General features: G+C 38.5%; 1 protein-coding gene across 1 annotated transcript in view; it reads left to right on the top strand.

Annotated features, from left to right (window-relative positions):
* LOC126237011 (ubiquitin conjugation factor E4 B) overlaps positions 1-17,097 on the top strand; it is a 313,737-nt gene that overhangs the window by 124,219 nt on the left and 172,421 nt on the right. Inside the window, exons 10-11 of the mRNA XM_049946739.1 lie at positions 2,263-2,451; positions 16,208-16,328. Coding sequence (XP_049802696.1) covers positions 2,263-2,451; positions 16,208-16,328 — 310 coding nt within the window. The remainder of the gene's footprint in view (positions 1-2,262; positions 2,452-16,207; positions 16,329-17,097) is intronic.

The raw sequence follows: 17,097 nt of genomic DNA, 5'->3' as shown, positions 1-17,097 counted from the left end.
TTCAGGAAAAATTATCCAGTTTGGCTGCCATCCTCATTTTCAATTAAATTGCAGCCTGTTTCATTGTTCTTTAGTAAAGGCAGCAGACAAAATAGGGTTTTCAATAAGAGTGTCTATTCTCAGTTTTTCTTAGACAGTTTTTGTACATCCTTGATCAGCTGGGATTTACTTTGGGCATTGTTCTATCTGCTTTGCTACTTGTGATGGGTTATTTATGGATGGATGTTCAGGATAGAGGTAGCAGCTCCAAGGCTCTCATTGGGGACTATCCTTTCGTACTTGGATGGATGCAGTTTAGCTGCTCTAATGGTTTGCATGTTAGTTAACTGTAGAAGTTGGTAGCCTTAGTGATGATTTCCCATTCTCTAATATTCATGATAAAGATTCTCTGTCTCAGCACTTCAGCACAGGAACCCACAAAGTATGCTAGGATTTGCAACTACCCTCAAGAAACATCAGTGGTTTTCTATATAGGATTGAACCCAGCATAGGTGTGAGTCAAACTTTGTTTTTGTTTCAGAAGTTCAAGCATGCTTTCTGGACTGTTCTAGTTACTGGCAGCTGAAATCCAATATTTACAGTGGTTGAGCAGTGTTGGCTGTGTGGGTAGTTTGGTGGTACTTTCCCTAAATTTGGTGACACTTTTCCTAAACTAAACATTGTAATCTGATAATATTATTCACCATATAGTGGAGATGCTGCATCGCAGATAGGCACAACAAAAAGACTCCCACAATTAAAGCTTTCGACCATTAAGGCCTTCGTCAACAACAACACACACACTCTCTCTCTCTCTCTCTCTCTCTCTCTCTCTCTCTCGCTCTCGCTCAACCCACACACAAGTCGGAGTCAGTCAACTGAAAACCACACTCATTGTTGCCTGAGACTGCAGTTGTGTGTGTGAGTTGCATTTACGTGAGTGTGTGTGCGTTTGTGTGTGTGTGTGTGTTGATTGTTGATGAAGGCTTTAATGGTCAAAATCTTTAATTGTGAGAGTCTTTTTGTAGAGCTTATGTGCGACTCAACATCTCTACTATATGGTGAGTAGCAACTTTCCTTCTCATAATATTGTTACATTCCATCCAGGATTTTCCATTATTTGACAGTGTAATCTGAGTTGTTTCTATGATAATTATTTTTCTCCTTGCATTGAACCCTAAATGAAGGTCCATGTGTTCCATACATTTCCTCATCATCAGAATATCCCCAGCTGACAGTGACTGTTAAAATCTCCTGGGCACACAGCAGGATTGTTAAAGGCTGGAATAGAAGGTGTAGGCCAGATAAACTAGGTGATTAATAGATGGAAGTGTTGTATCTCAAAGACTTTTATTTAAACAGTGGAAAATCCAGGTTGCAATACCAACAATATGGAAAGGATAGATTGCTACCGACCATAAAGATGATGTGTTTCGTTGCAGATGGGCACTTGTTGATCTTCATGGCCATTGGAGCTTTAGGTCCAATACAGTCTCTGTAGATTTTTTGATGGACTGCTCTTGCAGTCCATTGCGTGTTTAGCATCGTAGAGTAGGTTATCTGCTCTTGCCCCCCCCCCCCCCCCTCCTTTTATTATGATCTTTATTTGGTTTCGTGACTTTTTGATAAATTTTGTAAGTCATCTAAATCTTAAATAAGTAGTTATCAACCCACTATTTGATCCCTCCCACAATTCGCTACCGCCTTAAAATGACAGGAAGTATGAAAAACAAAACTCTCTCAATGCTGTAGAGTTTATAGAATTTTCTGCAGTGTCTTTTTAAGAGTGTATCATTTTCTAACTGTCCACTGTTGATTTCAAATAATCTCCATCATTTACCAGAATGTATATGAACAATTTCCATGCACCTTTTATCACATTACTTGTGCTTGGTCTGGCAAATTTAGATACTGTAACCCATGCTGTATTACAGTGGGGCCTTTTGCTTTATGTGCTTCAGTCAACATAGGCAGTGGTGGTTTAGCATTATGAGCTCTGTAATAATTTGTAATTGAAATGGTGTTCCAGTTTGCGATATTACTGCTTTCCTCTAAATGTACCATTTCATTTTCTTCTTCTTCTTCTTCTTCTTCTTCTTCTTCTTCTGACAAAACTGAATTTGGCCTTAAGCGTGTTACATCCTCACCACCCATTTCATTATTATGTATATTATTTCAGTTAATGTAATAGCAATCGTATCAAATGTTATGGCTGCCTTTCTTTTTGTAACATTATTTACCATTTTCAGTTTGAAAATATAACCATTATTTTTGTGATTACAGGTGATATTGCATAAGGTATTCCATGATATACTTGTAAACAACAGTTCTCGTGAACCTACACTGTCATATATATCAACCTTGTTGCGGACCAATGAGAAAAGAGCTCAGATACATGCAGATGAACGCATGCTTGCTGGAGATGGTTTCATGCTCAACCTGCTTTCTGTTTTGCAGATGCTTGCTCTAAAGGTGAGATTGACACCATAAAATTACCATATATTTCCCTCTCATTATTACGGTACCTCAAATAGCTAATGTTTGTATATCAACATATAATTAGTAGTACAGTTGTCTCTATAATGTAACAGTGCAAACTGATTTTTTTTTCTTCAGAGCAGTACTATAAAACATCATTACTCATTTGGCAGCTTTTTACAGTTGTAAGGAATTTCTGCTGAACATATATGAAGCAGGATATTTCACCAGTTGTATTATGGTAGCTGTACAGATTATTAGCAAAGCTGACTAAAATTATTAACATCATAGAAGAAGATAGGATTGCCACTTACTGTAAAGATGACATGTTAAGTTTGCAGACAGGCACAATTAAAAGACACTTACACATAAGGTTTCAGCCACAGCCTTTGTCAGAAAAAGGAATAGAAACACACACCATGCATGCATTCACACAAGCAGGTACGTCTTACGCACATGACAGCCAACTCTGGCAACTGAGACCAGAATGCTAGCCACCGCAGGCTGCTTACACCACATAGACCTATTAGCAATATGGCAATGTACACACATTATACTGGATTTTAAATTTTACTTCATTGGTTTCTATACAGTTGGTGTCTACTGGACCTTATAATATGTTCTACAGGATGTTATCTGTCCTGACTCATTCAGCAGTCATGCTGTGCGCATTTCAACTAGCATCTTTTGGTGTACTCAATTTTATTATGGTTACCCACCATTGGGGTTTGACTCTTGATGTGGAGGATTTCCTGAAACCAGGACTCTAATTGCCCATTTACATTACGGAAATATAATCATTATAAACCTGAAGATGCATCTAAACTGACATCAAACCGGTAGCTGCACCTTCATACAGCTATGCTGCTTTTGGAAACACTTTATCATTATTGACTTTTTAATTGTTATAATTAGGATGTTTATTGAGTGGTGAGTAGTGTTATTGTTATTCAGAATACCTAATGAATGATAAGATGAAGGAGAAACATGAATGCATGTTTTGATCAATGTTTATGAATTGATAAAATGACATCATAATATCAACAACTTCGTTGATGGGAAACCTGTCAAATTGAGGGGGCATTAGGTGGAGCAATAAACCAATACACTAGATGCGGCACATGCACGCTCAGAGCCACCAGCACTGTAGTCTTCCACCACTGTCACCTGATTGAGCAGTGATCTTTGCTCAGGAGGGTGATGGTGGAAATGAAAAGGGTGTGGTGTACAGTGAGAGGGGGTAAAGAACGATCATACTGCAACTAGATGGTGTGGCTGACCTTATTCAACCAAAGGTTTCTTTGTCATCGTGCCCACATTTGCACAGCAACATGGCATGTTTCATGGTGGCTGCAGGGAGTGGTAGAATCAGTAGTTGTCAACTTAGATTCAGTCAGTGCTAAACTTAGTTAGTAAACAATATTGTTTGTGGTAGCATTTTATAGCAATGTTGTTCAATTTGTCACAATACAATTTCATTATTGACTGAAAAATATACGAAAATGATAATTACCTTCTTGTGTAACTTTGGCGTTCATAGAAATTATGCATCGTTGTTTCTTTCATATGCTGCTCATCATCTGTGTGCAAGGCAGGGACCGTGTGCCTCTATCCCCAAGCAGCCTTCATGTTACGTGCTATGTAAATCCACCGGGGGCCGAACCGCACAATGACCCTGAAAGAGTGGTTCGGTGTGGGGTGGCGGAGGGGTGCAGTGGAATGCAGTAGTCGTCGTGGGGTTGTGGACCACTGCGGCTGTGGTGGGGACGGAGCCTCTCGGTTTTTTCTAGGCCCCTGGTTAACATACAATACAATACAATACAAGTGTTTCTTGGAAAACGGGAAGTAAGTGCAGTGCATACATGGCACCCCATCCAGGTTCAATGAGAGGAGGATCTTGTGTAATATTTTCTAAATTTTTTTCTGCAGTGCAGCTGTTGAAGGAGAAGTCTGCATCGTTTTGGCCTCATCATAGTCTTCAGCTGTTTGAAACAATAAGGAAATAAGCTTTACAAATAACATGGGCCACAGAATTGGCAGAATTTTAATTACCTATATCTTCAAAACTTTCTAAATCGGTATTCAAATCAATATCATCCAACTCACTATTTGAGCCAGTATCATCAGGCAATTCATCTAGAATACTCAGAATTTCACTCTCTTTTAAATCCTCCATTATAAATGTAAAAAAATGAATTAAATTCTATCAAACACACTCTCCTGACAAACACTACACCTCCATATTGGTTGAAATAAGCACAAACAGGTTGAAAGAAAGAAAGAAGGAATATTAGGGTTTAAGGTCATGTCAACACGAGGTTATTGGAGACGGAGAACAAGTTCGGGTTGTGGCAAGGATGGAGAAGGAAATTCGCCATACCCTTTCAACGGAAGCATGCCAGTAATTTCCCAGAATGGTTTAGGGAAATCACAGAAAACCTAAACTTATTGGCTGAACACAGACGTGAATCGTTATCCTTTTAAAAATGGATCTAGTGTGCTAACCACTGTGCCCCCTTGCTTGATAAAACAGGTTGAAGTCTTACTGACCTGTTTGATGACTTATTAGTCTTGTGGAATTTTAACAACCCAATCATCTTCAGATGATTATTAGGTGATTTACATTGTTAATCATGATGAAACACAAAACAGCCCATTTCATTTTTCATTCATTCACATTTATTGTTATTAAACTCATGATGATCTGCTTCTTTTGTGTTGTATTAGTATAGATGCTCAGCACAGATCAATAAGCTACACAGATTATGAGTGGTTTCACAAAATTCACAAGTGGCAAAAAATGAGCAACATGATGATCATGTATTGAATGATGGGTGGCGACTGACTGAAAATTGCATGATGTAAGCTGAACATATTGTGTGAACTGGTTGAGTGCTTGCCCACAACTAACTTACATAGATGTTTACATATCCGACGCTTGCCCCTGACTGGCTGAGGCATTATGCATGACCCCTGCATAAAGATGCACATAGTGCTGAAATGACAAAATATTAAAACATTAAGGTGTTACATTTTACATGTGAACACAAAAGGCTGAAGAAAGCATAATATACATTAATAAAATAGCTATTGAAGTTATCTTAATTAAGTGTAAGCGGTATAATCAGAAAATGGCAAATTGATACGTACTATTTTACGATGTGAAAGTTTTTCTGTATATTTGCTTTTTACAAGGTTGTCAAGAATTCTCCAGAAAGTTAATTTTTTGTAATTTGAATAGTTAATAAAATATGTTGTTCTAGGAAAGTATACAATTTTGGAAACAGCAAATTCATTGCTAGTACACTGCAACACTGGGGTTGTGGAATAAACGTATGTTCAGATTCACACCTTCTGGAATATGAAACTTTTGACTACAAATAACTTTTGAAATGTCTGGTTTTCCAAAAAAAGTAAAGAATTTGTTTAAAAGAGAAAAGTGTGGTGCTTCTAATAAGGTATGTCAGTCTTGAAATAAACAATTCTAAGGGGGTTCGAATTATGAGGTACACTTGCTTTACGGGTATACTAAATTTAGAATATTTCTTTAAATATATCTGTATAAACTACACACACTATTGGCATCAACAGTCTGATAATTATCTGGTGAATAATAAAGTTTTGTCAAATACGGCATGACTATTAATTTAGCAATTTCAGGAACATATTGTATTGCATTACATGTGTAATAGGTAACAGAAAAAAATATGTAAAGAGTAGAATTGTACCAAGTGAAACCATTCCACTTTGCTGTGTCTCAAGGTGAATGATATTTTTCTTTAAGAGATTAGCCAAATAGTTCACTTACTTACCAGAAGAGGGCAGAACATTGCAATAAATGCCCCTGTGCCAGTACTGCCTCAAATGCTGAGCTCTGTGAATTTATTTTATTTTATTCTATTTTTTATTTTATTTTTTACTGCTTGAATTTTGACTTCGCAATGTTATGTGCTCTAACTTGAAATTTGCTGGCAGATTAATTAAAATTGGAAACTGTCCGTTAAACTAAGCAGTATACATCCTTCCAGTAGTGCTAGTTCCGCAAGGTATGCAGGAGAACTTCGATGAAGGTTGGAAGACAGGATGTGATATACTAGTGGAGGTAGAGCTATGAGGTCATGAGTTGTGCTTGGATAGCTCAGTCAGTAGTGCACTTCTCTGCAAAGTGCAAAGTTCCTGGGTTGAAATCCCCCATATGTACACACAGTTTTTTAATTTGCCAAGAAATTTCCAAGCCCCACACACCACTGCAGAGTAAAAATTTATTCTGGCATCTTGTATTACATTTTTATAATGTTTGCTATATCTTAATTTATTTTTATATTCTTGAATACAGTGAACAATATTAGGAAAAAATAGATTGCTACTCACTGTAAAGATGACCCATTGAGTTGCAGACTGGCACAATGACAAGACTGTTACACATTATAAATTTCGACCAAGGCCTTCTTCAGAAAAGAAAACACACACACACACACACACACACACACACACACACACACACACACACACACCTATTCACACAAACGTGAATGCCTCATGCACACGACCCAAACCACTGGCAGCTCGGACTGGAATGTATCACCTGAATAACAACAGGGAGTGGTGCAGAAAGGGGGGCAGGGATAACAAGGTCACACCCCACCTCCCGATACTGTGCCTGGCAGTCTTGTAAAGAGACTATATAGTCCCTGCATGCCCTGCCAGACAGAGCTCTCCTCTCTCCCCACCCGCCCTGCTATTCCTCCCCCTACCCACTCCAGATGGCTATTCATGTGATAGTCGCATTGCAGCCGGAGCTGCCAATGGTAGCAGTGATGTGTGCTTGCTTGTGTGAATGTGTGTGTGTGTTTTCTTTCTGAAAAAGGCTTTGGCCAAACACCTGTCTGCAACTCAGTGGGTCATCTTTACAGTGAGCAGCAATTTGTCCTTTTCATAATATTGTTGACATTCCAACTTGGAGTTTCCACTTTTTGAATACATCTAAGTTATTTATGTAGTTATTTTTTATTTTTATTTACACGTCAAGTTCCGTAGGACCAAGTTGATAAGCAAATCTCCAATATTCATGGAACGTGTCAGTACATGAAATTACAACATAAAAGTAATAACAGCTAAAAATAAAATGATTATGAACCTGAAAAAGTCAAGCAATAAGTTTAAGTAAACACAATCAATAATACAATAAGAATCAGCTTTATTTTTCAAGGAACTCCTTGACAGAATAGAAGGAGTGACCCATGAGGAAACTCTTCAGTTTCAATTTGAAAGCACGTGGATTACTGCTAAGATTTTTGAATTATTGTGGTAGCTTTTTGAAAATGGATGCAGCAGTATACTGCACACCTTCCTGCACAAGAGTTAAAGAAGTCCGATCCAAATGCAGGTCTGATTTCTACCAAGTATTAACTGAATGAAAGCTGCTTATTCTTGACAATAAGCTAATATTGCTAACAAGAAATGACAGTAAAGAATAAATATATTTAGAGGCCAATGTCAGAATACTCAGACTAGTGAACACGGGTTGGCAAGTGGTTCACGCACTTACACCACTTATTGCCCAAACCGACCGTTTCTGAGCCAAAAATATCCTTTTAGAATGCGAAGAGTTACCCCAAAATATAACACCATATGACATAAGCGAATGAAAATAAGCAAAGTAGACTAATTTTCATGTCAAATGATCACTTACTTCTGATACCGTTCGAATAGTAAAAATGGCAGCATTTAGTCTTCGAACAAAATCCTGAACGTGGGCTTTCCATGACAGCTAACTCTCTATCTGAACACCTAGAAATTAGAACTGTTCAGTTTCACTAATCATATGTCCATTCTGTGAAATTAAAATGTCAGGTTTTGTTGAATTGTGTGTTAGGAACTGTAAAAACTGAGTCTTACTGTGTTGTAGCGTTAGTTTATTTTCTACATGCCATGAACTTCTTTCATGAACTGCACTATTTGAAACTGAGCCAGTGTTGTACACAACATCCTTTACTACCAAGCTAGTATCATCAGCAAACAGAAATATTTTAGTTACCCGTAAAACTCCTCAGACCCCACATCGCAGTCATTCTCAATACTGTGGAGAATGACCTTTAGCTGTTTGCTCTTGAAGTAAGAGGTGAACCAGTTGTGAGCTACTCCCCGTATTCTAGCTTCTGGAGCAATATTTTGTGATCAACACTATCAAATGCCTTAGTTAAATAAAAAAAAATATGCCTAGCATTCAAAACCTTTTGTTTAACCCATCCAGTACCTCACAGAGAAAAGAGAATCTAGCATTTTCAGTTGTTAAAGCCAAACCGTACATTTGATAACAAATTGTGTGATATAAAATGATCAATTATCCTTACATACACAGCCTTTTCGATACCTTTAGCAAACACTGATGGCGTAGAATTAGGTCTAAAATTGTCTACATTATCCCTTCCTCCCTTTTTATAAAGCGGCTTTACTACTGAGTACTTTAATCGTTCGGGAAACTGACCATTCCTAAAGGAAAAATTACAAATATGGCTAAATACAGAGCTAATGTGTGCAGCACAGTACTTTAATATTCTGCTAGGCACTCCGTCATATCCATGAGTGTCCTTAGTCTTCGGCGATTTAATTATTGACTCAAATCTCCCCCTTGTCTGTATCACAGAGGAGTATTTCAGACATCAATCTCAGAAAGGCATTCCCTGTAGAAACTAAATATTTGTTTAATTCACTAGCAGTGTTGAGAAAATGATTGTTTAATATTGTACATATATCTGATTTATCAGTAACAGAAATATTTTTAAAATATTTTTACTATGAACTGACTTTATATCGTCGACCTTGTGCTGCTGACCAGACACTTGCTTCACAACTTGTCATGTGGTTTTAATTTTATCCTGTGAATTAGCTATTATATTTGCATACCACATACTCTTTGCCTTCCTAATAACATTTTTAGGCACCTTGCAGTACTGTTGATTGTGACTACTTCTAACATTGTGAAATAATTCCCCTCTTTGTTCTACGTGATATCCTTATCCCACTAGTCAGCCACCCAAGCTGCCTTTTACTACTGGTACCCCATTTAGAACATTCTAATGGAAAGCAACTGTCAAAGAGCATGAGAAATGTGTTAAGGAAAGCATTATATTTGTTATCTATGTTATTGGCACTATTCCTTGATGAGGTTTAAAAAACTCTCTATTGCTGTTGGATTAACTTTCCTACCTAGTTTGTAATTAGATGTGACATTTGTTTGAGTACAAAAGCCTTTTAGTGTTAAAATTTGTGCATCATAGTCTGAAAGGCCATTCACCCTTTTACCAACAGAATGCCCATCTAGTAATGAAGAATGAATGAAAATATATTGTCTATGGCTGTGCTACTCTACCCCTGCACCCTAGTTGGAAAAAAACACAATCTGCAACAGATCATATGAATTTAGGAGATCTGCCAACATCATTTTTCTTGCACAATCATATACAGAATTAATATTGAAGTCGCCAAATATAATTAATATATACTTATATGGATACCGTATTTACTCGAATCGAAGCCGCACTTTTTTCCGGTTTTCGTGATCCAAAACACCGCTTGCGGCTTAGAATCGAGTGCAAAGTAAGCGGAAGTTCTGAAAAATGTTGGTAGGTGCCGCCACAACCAACTTCTGCCATCGAATATATGTAGCGCTACACAAGCATGCTTTGCAGGCACGAAGATAAATACTGGCGCCAAAACCTCTGCGTCAGTAAATAAATTTAAAAGAAAGGTGGAAGACGAGCTTTTTTCTCCGCCCCGAGTTTCGACCACTGCATTTTCATACATTATCCAAAGAAGTAAATACAAATTCCGTATTGTTCATCTTCGAATGTAGCAGCATTTCAGTGTACTACGAGAATCCGACTGGCAAGACGGTTTGGGATGTGTGTCAATATGGCCAAGTCTACGTTCTGAATTCTTTCCTACCTGGTTGCTAATAGGAGTATTCTCTTCACCATAAGAATAATATGAATATAACATTTTGCCATGTATTCTTTTGTGTTGGCTGCTATCTCATTTAAATCCTGTCTGCCTAATAAACTACGAAACTAGAGTGAGACAACAGCAAACGCGGAAGAATATACATATCATTTCATGTTTATATTCGTATTATTCTTATGCCTAGTAGTGATGCAGTCAGAAATGAAGCACGGTAGTTGACTAGATTTTTAAATCTAAGATGACTCTAATTTCTGTGCAGAATGTAATGTACTAAAGAGGCACCTGCAAAGATTTTCAAACGGAGAAAAATTTTCGCTAAACTCTCGTTCAGAACATATTCTATCATACACCGTCTGTTATTTGGTTCTTGTTGATCATTATCAAAGAAAGCAGCATTGTAAGTAACAAAAAATAGCAGTCTCTTGCCATTGTTTCGCTAATGAGACGATTCCTCTCCGGCGGTAGCGTGCACAAAAGCAAGCCATGCCGCGAGCGGCAACAGGCCGTAAACACTCGCTATCATAATGCAACAAACAATGCATGACACAGTACAGTAATGCATTTTCAGCTTAGAGTGACGTAAACACCTATAACAAAGAGAACGGCTTTCATCAGATCAAAAAAAAAAAAAAATAAGCAATCAATTCAAACCAGACAAAGCACGTGAAAAAGGAAGGGTACCCGTATAAATACGGACGGAGCCCCTGACGCATAGCAATGGCTACCTGGTAAAGCTTAACTGCTAAGCTTAAGATTCAAACCAAACTACTGTAGATGTATCGTCATTCATTCGACCTAATTGTGTCTCATATTACAATGGACCAACTTTGTTTCGATTTGGAGGTGCGGCCTAAAACTTTTCTCTCCCCTTGAGTTTTGAGTCTCAAATTTCAGGTGCAGCTTAGATTCGGGAAATTTTTTTTCCCTTGATATCGAGTCTCATTTTTCAGGTGCGGCTTAGATTCGAGTGCGGCTAAGATTCGAGTAAATACGGTATCCATATAGGTATATAGTTCTGGCGATACCGGCCATGACCTTCTTCTTCTGTGCGGATGCACACATATTCCCCGAACTCTTACGGGACTTGGAAGAATGTCTTCCACGAGTAATGAGTGTGTTGGGGTGGGACACTATGAATGTAGTGTATGGACATACAAGGTGAGAATGTGAGTATCGCGGGGCGAGATAGTCCCTGCAGTCGCACTATCATCTGTGCCCTCGGTGGCTCAGATGGATAGAGCTTCTGCCATGTAAGCAGGAGATCCCGGGTTCAAGTCCCGGTCAGGGCACACATTTTCACTTGTCCCCGTTAATCTATATCAACGTCCGTGCGCAGCTGACAGTATTAATATAATGCTAATAAATATAATTAATTTCTGGTACTTCCTATAAAGTGAATCAAGAACCCTCTCTAGCTTGAGCAGAAATGCTCTGAAGTCAGAGTTAGGGGACCTATAAACAACAAAAATTAGAAGTTTAGTTTCCCTAAATTCAACTGCCCCTACACAACATTCAAATATCTGTTCAGTGCAGTGCCATGATATGTCCATGGACTTAAATGGAACATTGGTTTTTACGTACATGGTCACTCCCCCACTCCGCAAGGAACTCCTTGAAAAACAGCCAGCTAATCTGTATCCTGGTAAAGGAAGCCTCTGAATTGTCAAATTTTGTCAAATTATTTAAGTGGTGCTCCGACATACCAATAATTTCAGAGTCAACATCTATAAGCAGTTCACTAACTTTATCTCTAATACCTCTCATGTTCTGATGAATTATGCTAATTCCTTCTCTACTTGGAAACATGACTTCCTCTGACGGTGAGTTCGTAGTTAGAGGGACTTCCTTTAAACAGGTATACCAGGGTGTATACACCCTGGGAAAACCGGGAAACCTGGGAAAAACCCGGGTATTTTTTTATCCAGGAAAAACCCGGGAATTTCTTAGAATTCCGGGAATTTTTCATTGTTTCAGTTTTCAGTTAAATTTTTGTAATTTTGACTGGTAAGAAATGATACTCAGACAAAGAATTTTACTGTATCCCACCACTGCAGAACAATACTGCTGCCATAAAATGTAAACGAGACAAAAATATTAAAATAAAAGGAAATGCGCCATTTACAACAACAAAACACAGTGCACACACAAGAGTCTGCCAACAACGAAATGTGTCAAAGGCTATAGGATGAAGACTATGCAATTCTTCATAACAACAAACTGCTTCCAATGACTGTGACGTCACAGCTGTTCACATCAGATTAGTTTGAAGAGTTGCTAGTGGGCTATTGCGTGTGTGCTGTTGAGTCATGTGTGAGCAGTACCTTCTACTGCTTCTGCCTACCTGAAGTGTGACTGTTACGAGTGTTAGCTGTATCAGCAGTACCAACAAGCAGCCATATGCTGCCCGGAAAAATTTTTCTGGCGCACCCAAGCTGCTAGATTCGCACATGCACAGAGCAGTCTGAGTTGTTGTGGGGAGGAGAAATAGTCTCCTTTTAGTGATTTTGCTATTTACTCTTTATTTACAGCTCTCATGTTAAATGAAAACAAAATATAATTCTATGGCCGGGAGCTATCAAGTGAATTAAAATAATTCACATAATTAAGGAAGTTGAAAATATGTTATTAGTTTCCTGATTTTATTTTATTTCCACATTTTTGGCAGTCAAGCATTAATCACCTTGCAGAACAATGAAGTTATTTTTGTCGATCTGCTAAAGAAATTTGCCTTTTATTAGTTTTTTTTCACAGAGGCAGTAAATTTATTTGAAACAATGTGTTTCATTCCACACCATTGGCTAGTTTAAACTTTTTGCTAAATTTCAAATGCATGTTTTCATCTTCCAGCACGTATGGTATTATGCCATAATAAATAACCAAACATGAGATAATACAGTACTGGTACTCCAAGAAAATTGTCCGCAGCTCGTGGTCTCGCGGTCGCACTCTCTCTTTCTGAGCACGGGGTCCCCGAGTTCGATTCTCGGCTGGTCAAGGATTTTCACCTGCTACAAGATGACTGGGTGTTTGTGTTGTCCTCATCATTTCATCATCATTCATGAAAGTGGCGAGTTTGGACTGAGCAAAGGTTGGGAATTTGTACAGGTGCTGGTAACCGTGCAGTTGAGTGCCATAAACCAATCATCATCATCATCACCATAATCGAAGAAAATTTGCATCGCGGAAACTTTATATCAGGTTGGGGCTTACATCTTTGTAAATTCTGGACACGCTTTAAGCCAAATTATGAATTTTAGTATTATATACAAAATTCCAATGTTTTCGAAGTATCGTGTGATGTCCTGTTTCGCTTACAACATAATTTACGATCTCTCAATGCTATGCAAGATCCATAAATGCTATATACATGCAGGCTTCCTATGTCATCGTAGTTGCGCATGGGCAGCAACACCTGTTTTCTGGTGTTGTCTGATAATTGGTGAAACGAATTCTAACAGGTTGCGGGAAAATATTGCGAATGATGGTTTTGAAAACCATTTCTTTCAAAGTAAATTTAATTTTGTGCAAAGTGAATTATGTTACGTACGAGAATGTCCTTTGAATTTCTTAAATCGCAGAACACTTGACTCCCGTTTAAAGCTTAAACACTTTAAAGACCAGACATTTATGTCATTATTTAAAATTTTGCTGGCACATTTGCGTGATGTATCTTAAAGCATAACACATGCAAAGAAGACAAATACTATACGTAAAAGCTTAGCTTTTCTTGTAGCTCCACTATGTACATTAATTTAAACCATTAATTTTTCCTATTTGTGTGCTAACGCTTAATAGCAGTGATGTTGCTATTGGCTGACTACATCACGTCCCCTGTCCTCTGAAGATCTGCTGTTATCGGCTGGTGAGATCACGTGATATGAGCTATGACTGGCTTACAAAAGCATCGCAATCTCGATTTCACTAAAGTGCTGTGATTGGTGGAACTTGAATTTATACTTTCGTAATACAAAAATAGGTGGCGTACGTGTTGCTGCACACAGAAGCTTGTCCCAAAATGCGCGTGTGATGTGGTTTTTTTTTTGTGTGTGTTTGTTTTCTAAAGTGCCCGAAAGTTCTACGCCAGTCTGTCAAACCTAAACCATTCAAAGATTGATAAGTTTTACAGTTCCGAGGGAAAGTTTACTGTCACTTAAACTGGGAAAATGTGTATTTTCACCCAGGAGAAAGTGTACTTTTAACCGGGAAAAATCTGGGATTTTTTTTTTTCCTTGTCCCCATATACACCCTGTATACCGATCAGCTGACGTCAGTCTAAAAACGGTGCATCTCTAACACCAATTATTACAGGAATTTTTCCATGAGTGATTCCACCTCCACCCACTACACTGTCACCTATAAACTTTGCCAGCTTCCCCTTCCCACGCCTGTTGAGGTGCAGGCCTTGCCTAGTGAAACCTGATCTACTGATAGACTCAGCTGGCAACACTGAAATGTGACCCAGACCCTCTGCCATCAGTGCCTTCTCCAGCCCCATATTAAAGCGCCTAACAGCCGCATTAAGATGAGGCCGATCATGACGCTGAAACAGTTGCATGAAATGCACATTAGTGCCACCAGTTTGAGTAGCTATCTTTACCAGATCACCACCTACATCATATTCCCCATCCCTATCAAGACTATTACTTGCTCCACCCACTATCTCTACCTGATCCTCCTTCGTAAAATTCATACATAACTCTCCTACGCTGTCAGTCACCTGAGCCAACCCTGCACTAGCGTTCGCAGTGCTGGTGACCTGGTACTCACTCCACAACACTTCCTGCAGCTGCTGACCCACACCTCTACCATGCGAACTATCTGGCAGCAGAACCTACTTCTTTCTGTTTGACTTTGTAACTGACCTAGGCCTCCTAACTGCTGAGGACTGCTGCATGTTTCCTACACCTACAGCTACAGCTACAAGGGACTCCTCTCCACTCAACCCTGACAGTTGCTGAAATCTATTGCATATACGTAAAGTATAACTGTCTGAATACCTCCTCCTCCTAGCTGCCTTCTTGCCAACCATCAGTTCCCTTTCTCCAGCACCCTTCATCCTCCTCAACCTATCTAGTTCTTCCTGTGCGTGTTGTAACTGCAGCTGAAGGGCACAGGTCTTATGCTCCTGTGCCTCTATCAACTTATTTCTATTACAGATTCTGCATTCCAAGGAGAGGATCTCACTAGGATATCCACTGGCTTCCCCATTGCATTTCCCCCCAAGAAAATACTTTGAACAAATCCCGTACCGTAACCGATTACTCACAAACCTACGACAGAGCCCACACTTCTCACTCATGGTAAAATTTTACAGTTACTGAAAAAAACTATACATCTACGTTACCTAAGTTCAGTTACCCCAGTGGAAGTATTTATAGAACTAGCAATAGCGTTCTTGAAATTCTCTCTCTACTAGTAAAAGCAACTACTTTTATTAATACTACTAAACCACGACTAATACCAATACCAACAAAACTTCACAAAATTATTTGTTAAAACCAAAAATTCAAGTGGCCACTGGAACACTCAATGAAGTTAAAACAGATTTTAGGGTCACCATCCTCTATGAAGAGGAAAATATTGTAAATTGATAAATGATGCTGTTCTGGTGCTACAGGTGTGATGGATGTTTTCTAACTCACCAGCAGAGAAAAACTTATTTAGTTATAAAAACTGTGTTGATAATAGGAGCTCATCTGTCACTCTGAGTGGATTTAGTTTGATAACACTCTTTTGTTTAATCATCAATCTTCAGCTTCATTATTTGTTTTTTTTTCTGTTGTTACAGATTAAAATGGACAAGGTAGATGTCTTCTACCCATTCCACCCATCAAGTCTAATTGATGTTAAAAATGAAACAAGGTTAAAATTTACATCACAGGAGGCAACAAGTTGGCTGGATGATCTCAGTGGGTATAAATGTATTGTTTTCCATTTCCTTACTTTTGAAACAAAGATTTAACGAAGATAATCCAGATCTGTAAGTTTCTGTTGGCGCAATAGGCGTATCATTCTTAATGAAGATACAACATAAACATTTTTCTTCCTACATCTTAAGGAACAAAGTTGTTATTTGTAACTTAATGGTTTTCTGATTGTATTTTATATGAAAATATGCAGACTATTTATCTTTGTCATTTATGTATTATGTACGCACATTAACTTTATAGGAACCAAGTACAGCAAGTGGTAAACTTTGGTTTATTGGTAGAATACTGGGGAAGTGCAGTCAATCTACAAAGGAGATTGGTCGCAGATTGCTCATGCAACTGATTCTAGAATACTGCTGAAGTGTGTGGGACTTGTACCAAATAGGACTAACAGGGGATATCGAATGTATACAGAGGAGGACAGCACGAATGTTCATAGGTTTGTTTAATCCTTGGGAGATCCTGAAGGAATTGAACTGGAAGACTCTTGAACATGGATGTAAACTATCCCAGGAAAGTTTGTTAACAAAGTTTCAAGAACCAGCTTTAAATGATTACTCTAGAAGTGCATTACAACCCTCTACGTATTGCTTACTTAGGGATCATGAGGATACGATTAGAATAATTGCTGCGCACACACACACACACACACACACACACACACACACACACACACAGGCAGTCAAACTGTGGTCTTCGCGTGCTCCATACATGAATAGAACAGGGAGTCACCTTAATAACTGGCACA

The sequence above is a fragment of the Schistocerca nitens genome, chromosome 2 (genome assembly GCF_023898315.1).
Source record: "Schistocerca nitens isolate TAMUIC-IGC-003100 chromosome 2, iqSchNite1.1, whole genome shotgun sequence".
Classification (NCBI taxonomy): Eukaryota; Metazoa; Arthropoda; class Insecta; order Orthoptera; family Acrididae; genus Schistocerca; species Schistocerca nitens.
Note: the sequence above shows the minus strand (reverse complement) of the source record. Positions and strands in the feature narration are given on the sequence as shown.